The 8,291-nt window shown below is 42.4% G+C and overlaps 1 protein-coding gene across 1 annotated transcript in view; it reads right to left on the bottom strand.

Annotated features, from left to right (window-relative positions):
* Positions 1-8,291, bottom strand: part of stab1 (stabilin 1) — a gene marked incomplete at its 5' end in the record, with an annotated part of 56,501 nt that overhangs the window by 25,319 nt on the left and 22,891 nt on the right. The window contains 13 exons of the mRNA XM_079510678.1: positions 98-169; positions 320-396; positions 828-953; positions 1,496-1,575; positions 1,652-1,697; positions 1,988-2,083; positions 3,637-3,832; positions 4,116-4,229; positions 4,449-4,505; positions 4,704-4,838; positions 5,435-5,569; positions 6,905-7,009; positions 7,464-7,565. Coding sequence (XP_079366804.1) covers positions 98-169; positions 320-396; positions 828-953; positions 1,496-1,575; positions 1,652-1,697; positions 1,988-2,083; positions 3,637-3,832; positions 4,116-4,229; positions 4,449-4,505; positions 4,704-4,838; positions 5,435-5,569; positions 6,905-7,009; positions 7,464-7,565 — 1,341 coding nt within the window. The remainder of the gene's footprint in view (positions 1-97; positions 170-319; positions 397-827; positions 954-1,495; positions 1,576-1,651; positions 1,698-1,987; positions 2,084-3,636; positions 3,833-4,115; positions 4,230-4,448; positions 4,506-4,703; positions 4,839-5,434; positions 5,570-6,904; positions 7,010-7,463; positions 7,566-8,291) is intronic.

Genomic DNA, 8,291 nt, shown 5'->3' with positions numbered 1-8,291 from the left:
TTTTGCATTTTTGCTTCCGCTCACAATGACAATAATATTATGATATAGCAGTGTGAAAAGTGTACAGCAGTGTCTTAATGAACAGTCAAACACTCACAATGCTGCACAGGTTGATGGGGAAACAGAACGTTCCCCTTCCAGAGAAACCAGGCATACAAGAACAGGCTGTCTGGAACAGTCAGAAACATACAGTCAGTAAAACACTGTGAATAAAACACAGAACAGGTGAGGAATGTCACACTTGTCACACTTGTCACACTATGTCACACTTGTCATAGTTTATTTGTGTTACAGGAAGTTAACAGACAGTATAACTTACTGTATTAGGTCCAGTTCTAATACATCCTGCTACACGTGGATTGCAACCACCATTGTTAACCAGACAACCGTCAATCTCTGTAAACACAACACACAGTATTGAAATGTTTTTGTGTTAACAAGACTTATAGGCAAAATGATAAGTGGGCTGTTATAGTGAGCCTCTCATACACGCACGCACACACACAATGATGGAGGGAGATATATGGGCCCACATGTCAAAAATGGCTGGTGTGCTCCATTACTGTAACTACTTATAGGCAAAGTCATGGGAGGACTGCAGTGTTAACGTTAGGGCGTCAGGGTTCAGGCTCACGCATACTCCAGTTTTAGGTGATAAGCTACTCACCTTTTCGGTGGTTATCACCGCAGCGTCTGACGTCATGTTGTACAGTAGTTTTCCCATGCACCTTATCACCTAAAACTGGTGTATGCGTGGGCTTTAGGGTTAGGGGTTCAGGTTCAGGGCCAGGGGTCAGGGTCAGGGCCAGGGGTCAGGGGTCAGGTACCTTGGCAGTCGACTCCATCTCCAGTGTATCCCTCCTTACAGGAACATGTCCGCTCTCCTGCAGAGACCTTGGTACACACAGCAACCTGGGAACAGCCTCCGTTAGAGATGGAACACAAATCCATCTCTGGACGGACAGACAGACAGACAGACAGACAGACAGACAGACAGACAGACAGACAGACAGACAGACAGACAGACAGACAGACAGACAGACAGACAGACAGACAGACAGACAGACAGACAGACAGACAGACAGACTCAATTGTGTGTAAAATTGTGCATATTTGGACACACCTGAGCGAGGACAGCAGCAAACAGTTTGTTTTTTTACCACAATAGAACACGATTGACTAAGAAGAAACAAGAAGAAAGTCATTTTGTTACGTTATATTGAACTCTCACATTTACACTGATTTATTTATACACACACAGCGAAGCTAATCGTTTGATCGTTTTAAGCGTCCACAATTCCCACATTCACACGCCAATGGTGGCAAGCTACCCTGTTGGGCTACTCCCCCCGCCCCCGAAAGTGTGTTGTTGTGCGTGTCTGTGTTTCCCAGACCTAATAGTGTGTGTGTGTGTGTGCGTGTGTGCGTGCGTGCGTGCGTGCGTGCGTGCGTGCATAAGTCCGTTTGTGTCCACACAATGGTGCGCCTACAGTACCTTTACAGTGGGTTCCGTTGCCTTGGTAGCCAGCCACACACACACAGGTAGCGGACGCCCACATTGGCCCTGTGATACAACTGGACGGACAGGATAGGTCAGTCAATCGTCCAATCGATCAATCAATTGATTATACAATCAAGTAATTTGACTTACTTGGCGTTCTCGTCACACACACCCCCACATGCGTCATCTTTGATCTCTGAGAGACAGACAGACAGACCGACAGACAGACAGACAGACAGACAGACAGACAGACAGACAGACAGACAGACAGACAGACAGACAGACAGACAGACAGACAGACAGACAGACTCAATTCTCCGGAATTATATCTGCAAACAATAAGCATGTACTGTAGGATGTATTAGTATAATAATAGGAATACTAATATGGATGTGTGTGTGCGTGTGCGTGCGTGCGTGCGTGCTTGCGTGCGTGCGTGCGTGCGTGCGTGCGTGCGTGCGTGCGTGCGTGCGTGCGTTGCCTTACCTATGGTACAGTTGACTCCCTTCCATCCTTTGTAACAAACACATCTTCCACTTCCTGTTAATCCATCATCACACTTCCCCTGACCACATACACACTCTGACACACACACACACACACACACACACACACACACACACACACACACACACACACACACACACACACACACACACACACACAGAAACAGGTTTTTAGTGAGTAAGTAAGTTGTGATGTGAAATTGTAAATGTAAATTTCCACGCAATGTTTTTTTTTTGTCGACTAAAACTATGATTAAAATGTTTCATCAACTACCTTTTTTCACTGAGGACAACTGAATAAAAACAAATAAAACCAGACTAAAACGTTCGGGAGGGACTAGTGGAGAAGTAAACGTCTGAGGCTAGTGGAGAAGAGATCCAGTAGAACTAAAATATGAGTCTTTTTATGCTTGGTTGCGCTCTGAAATTAGCAGTTCTACAGATCTACAAACACTTGATTGCTATTTTCAGCATGCAATCAAGTGTAAAATCAGCCATAACGACGCCACCAAGACCCGCCCAAATACATGTCGACACAAATCAACTGTAGATTTAGGTAGAACTTGCAACTCGGACAGTTTAAGCCTTTTTATTCAACAGGTTGCAGCCAATAAAATGACGTTTCAATGTAACTGACCTGATGAAGATGTTACATCGAAACATTGTCATTTTATGGCCTGCACCCTGCTGAATAAAAAAGGCTTAAACTGCTCCAGTGCCTTCCTTCTACCTGCCAGTCCAGTCCATGCACCAGACCAGCCTACCACAGGCTTGAGGCGCAGTGGAACCCCCTTGTGCTCAACTGTAGATTTAGTCGAACTTTATTCAAAAGTATGACAAAATTAAATAAAAATGTTGCTGTCAAAATGAACACCGTTTCCACCACTGCTAATACAATAATGTAATGGTTGTTTTACTAGCGGTACAGTTGGTTCCATATCTCATATCATAATAATGTAATGGTTGTTTTACTAGCGGTACAGTTGGTTCCATATCTCATATCATAATAATGTAATGGTTGTTTTACTAGCGGTACAGTTGGTTCCATATCTCATATCATAATAATGTAATGGCTGTTTTACTAGTGGTACAGTTGGTTCCATATCTCATATCATAATAATGTAATGGTTGTTTTACTAGCGGTACAGTTGGTTCCATATCTCATATCATAATAATGTAATGGTTGTTTTACTAGCGGTACAGTTGGTTCCATATCTCATATCATAATAATGTAATGGTTGTTTTACTAGCGGTACAGTTGGTTCCATATCTCATATCATAATAATGTAATGGTTGTTTTACTAGTGGTACAGTTGGTTCCATATCTCATATCATAATAATGTAATGGTTGTTTTACTAGTAGTACAGTTGGTTCCATATCTCATATCATAATAATGTAATGGCTGTTTTACTAGTGGTACAGTTGGTTCCATATCTCATATCATAATAATGTAATGGTTGTTTTACTAGCGGTACAGTTGGTTCCATATCTCCTTCATAATAATGTAATGGTTGTTTTACTAGCGGTACAGTTGGTTCCATATCTCCTTCATAATAATGTAATGGTTGTTTTACTAGTGGTACAGTTGGTTCCATATCTCCTTCATAATAATGTAATGGTTGTTTTACTAGCGGTACAGTTGGTTCCATATCTCCCGGGTTCACAGCCTTCACACGCGCTGCCATGGAAACCCTCCAAACAACGACACTCTCCGTTGCCTAGGTGACCGTCCTGACACTGTCCGTGATTGGAGCAGGGACTGTCCTGGTCGCCGGGACACTTGTAACACTCGTGGCCGTAGTAACCACTGCAACAGGACATGTCCTGCAATAGCAATTTACAATTTAGGCATTTAGCAGACGCACTTAATCCAGAGTGATTTACAATAACGAGGACAACACAATGTAATACATTAAATGCATAGAAATGTGTCTCTGTGTCCATAATAAAACATTTGGCATTGGCAACTACGACTCGAGTGTGTGGATATAAATTGTTTATTATTAGTGTTTATCCCGTTGGCTGGCACCTCACAAGAGGACCGGTGTGCTGTGCACCTTTTGATAACTGTAATGTAACACTATATCTGTTATTGATAGTGACGTACGTCTGTGATGTAGACACATTTTACTCGACATCCATCGACTAACTTCCTCTTCATTCCAACTCTCTTCCTGTATTCACAGTTAGGCTTCATTTTGGCTGGAAAAGTACTCCGGACCTGCAATAGATACCAGCATTAATACTGTATGTATATATGTGTATCTACAATAGAAAGCACTCATATCTATCTATCCTTGTAGTTTTTCATAAAATAAAAACTAGAACTAAACCAGCAAACCCACTTTAAGAACTAACCAAAACTGAAATACAAATTGCAAAAAACAAAAAGCAAAAAGTCAAAACAAGTCAAAATTAATCCTACAAAACGAATACATACTGGTTTCAAGAAGCTGAAGACACAGCGAGGAAGTCCTTCACAATCTGTACAATCACCCTGAGAGACAGACAGACAGACAGACAGACAGACAGACAGACAGACAGACAGACAGACAGACAGACAGACAGACAGACAGACAGACAGACAGACAGATTAGATGGAAATATATACATATATTTATACATACACAAGTAATTTCATTGATTAAATGGAAATTTCACTTTCCCAATATTTTTGAAATATCTCCACACTCACATTGATCTGAAGGGAAACGGGTCTACTGCAGTGGTTCTTGCGGATTCTGAGGACCTGATTGAGCACCATGAGGGCAGCGGGAGGATCCATGGTCTGCACAAAGCCTCCGTCCAAAGGCACGTCATTCACCATGGTCTGGAGAGAGGGGTTTACATTGGTGGCCAAATATATGTATTATTAACCTATTCACCATGGTCTGGAGGAGAGGGGTTTACGTATGTATATGTATTATTAACCTATTCGTCCAAAGGCACGTCATTCACCATGGTCTGGAGGAGAGGGTTTACATTGGTGGCCAAATACATGTATTATTAACCTATTCAAAGGCACGTCATTCACCATGGTCTGGAGGAGAGGGTTTACATTGGTGGCCAAATACATGTATTATTAACCTATTCAGCCTTGTTGAATATACTCTAAATGCATGTCGGCAACTTCTTGAACCAAAGGGCTACTTTGACTTTATTACAGCTTTTCAAACAGCTAAGCCGACTTCTCCATGCTTACTCTCCCTCTGTTAGCGAATCTGTACTTGTGTAACTATTTGTGATTCGCTCTTATCTTTGGGCCATACCCTTATATGAACATTTAGTATAGCATCTCCGTTAGACCTGACTATAAGAACTATAAGACTATAAGAACTGTCTGAGATTGGTGCTGAGGAGGCTTGTGCCCGGCCGGAGGGGCTGTACCTGGTTGTGCTGGTTAAGGTGATACGTAGTGGTACAGACCTGGTTGTGCTGGTTAAGGTGGAACTGGACTTGGTAGTTGGAGCCTAGCAGGGTGCTTTTCAGAAGTCCGTCTGTCACATGGTCTGGGAACAGCATTTCTTCTGGGATGATGTGATATTCAAACTCATCTAGAGTCTGAGAGAGAAACACAGCTGGTTCATCCATCCATCTAGGCATCCGTCCATTCATCCACCCGTCCATCAACCCACCCGTCCATCCACCCGCCCGTCCATCCACCCGTCCGTCCATCCACCCACCCGTCCATCCACCTGTCCGTCCGTCCGTCCATCCATCCACACATTACCCCAGTTCGGTTGGCAGTATGAAACAGTGTTGATTTTGACATTTTGTTTTAGTCATATTTTAGTCATTTGAAATGTTTTAGTTTTTGTCTAGTTTTAGTTGACTAAATACCATATTAAGTTTAGTTGACAAAAAATTATTTTGGCCGGCCGTAACGGCGTTGAAATGCCTGATTCATACTCAGCTGTGCTAAAAATAGCAGATCTACAAGCTCATTCATTTTGTAGATCGACTATTTTCGGAGAGTGAAACCCAAATACATGAAGCATAAAATGACTTGTTCTACTGGATCTCTTCTCCACCCGTTTTTATTTCTTGACGAAATTCTCAGTATATTTAGTCTTAGTTTTAGTTGTGCTGTTTACTTTCTATGTAGTTTACCTTTAAGCCTTGTATGTGTAATGGAGACCAATGTTCCTTTGCCTAATTAGTAACTCTCCTCACCTGGTAGCCTCACCAGGGTATTTAATAGGTGATTAGTTTAGTCAGAGCCAGTTCAGTGTAAACCAGCACGCAGGTTGAGTGTTTCCTTTCGCTCAGGCCTTGGACAGGATAAGTCTGTAAGTCTGTGTGTTTTTTGTTAGTTATGGCTCTTAAAGCAATATGCCTATAAGTTTGTTTAATCTTTTCTAAAATGTATAGTACAGAATAGTACAGTGAGTACATGTTCATTTTGCAACTTGTGATGCATACAAAATAAATGGTTTGGTTTATGATTCTACACTGACACAAATGTCTGTTTTCTATTTTTCTGTATTGCAGTTTTACAATTTAATCACCAGTAAAGAAGTTAAACCAAGTCACTACCTAAGGAACTTTATTGGGAACTATGTAACTGTCTGCCAAGCCATACACCAACGTATAGTAAGGGCAGAACATTAGTCATCATCGCTTAGTTTTTTCGGCAGTTTTTCATCATAGCTTTATAGTTGACTAAAATTAAATCAACATGAAAGGTGTCTTAAGAACGTTTTTCCTATCGGTCATAAGCAGTTTGTTCTGACGTCAGATAGTAAATAATTGTAGCATGTATAGCTATACGTCTAATCTGTCAGTTAAATGGTACATTTATATAGCGCCATCCATCCAGCCACTCTACCCCTGAGCCACCACCACCACCACCGCCAACCGCCCCCCAGTTAGAATGTTTCATCCATCAGGACCTACCAGTCGGGTGGAGTTAGTCTTTCCCAGGTAGTCTCTGACTGCATCGTCGGTGGGCAGTAGGATGGTGTTGGAGTGCGTGTCCAACTCTTCTGACAGGTTGAAGAGCTAACACACACGCACACACACACACACACACACACGCACGCACGCACGCACACACGCACGCACGCACGCACGCACGCACGGACGGACGGACAAATTGTAGTTTAGCCATGGCAGCTATAGGGGTTCCATGACACAAGAATTTATCAATATCACTTCAGTTTAACCACTTAAACCATCTAGTAAGACAAACCAACAAACCTCCTCGCCAAAAATAGACGATCTACAAGCTTACAACGTGTCACAACGTGGCGCATTGTGACCTTATAGATTGGATATTGTACGAAGTACAAGGTTATGTCTGTCGTAATGGAAACTGATATTCTCTCTAGTTTTCCTCGTGAGTCGTGATACATACTGTATCTTAGGAGGGAAGATTTATATAGTTACGTACCGTAATATGACATACTGTAAATGTAATATGAGGTTCTAAAGTTTAAACACAGACAGGTCTTACCAGGGCATGATCTCTAAACAGGGAGAAGTTGGACGTGGAGTTTAGAAACTCCATCAGGGAGTAGGGGTCAGGGGGGAGGTCTGAGATGGGCGGGAACAGAAACTGACCACAGACAGACAGACAGACAGACAGTGGACAATTTATTTCAAAATACTATTGTTGGTCTATAAAGCTTTACATAGTTTAGGTCCAAAATACATTTCTGATCTTGTGCAAGATGATGAACCATCCACCTCTCAGGTCACCTCTGTCCCTAGAATCAATATGATGAACCATCCACCTCTCAGGTCACCTCTGTCCCTAGAATCAATATGATGAACCATCCACCGCTCAGGTCTCCTCTGTCCCTAGAATCAATATGATGAACCATCCACCGCTCAGGTCACCTCTGTCCCTAGAATCAATATGATGAACCATCCACCGCTCAGGTCACCTCTGTCCCTAGAATCAATATGATGAACCATCCACCTCTCAGGTCACCTCTGTCCCTAGAATCAATATGATGAACCATCCACCGCTCAGGTCACCTCTGTCCCTAGAATCAATATGATGAACCATCCACCGCTCAGGTCACCTCTGTCCCTAGAATCAATATGATGAACCATCCACCGCTCAGGTCACCTCTGTCCCTAGAATCAATATGATGAACCATCCACCGCTCAGGTCACCTCTGTCCCTAGAATCAAAACTAGATAGCAGCATTGTGTTGTTATGCACGGCACCACTTGTAGCTCTTTTAAATAACGAGTCAACGACTAAAAACCTTTCTGTTTGTCTCTGCCTTTTATCTTGTTTTGTCTTCTCTCTTCAGCACTGTAATTTTACATT

The sequence above is a fragment of the Electrona antarctica genome (genome assembly GCF_951216825.1).
Source record: "Electrona antarctica genome assembly, chromosome: 9".
NCBI classification, from domain to species: Eukaryota; Metazoa; Chordata; class Actinopteri; order Myctophiformes; family Myctophidae; genus Electrona; species Electrona antarctica.
This window is presented reverse-complemented; position numbering and strand designations above follow the sequence as displayed.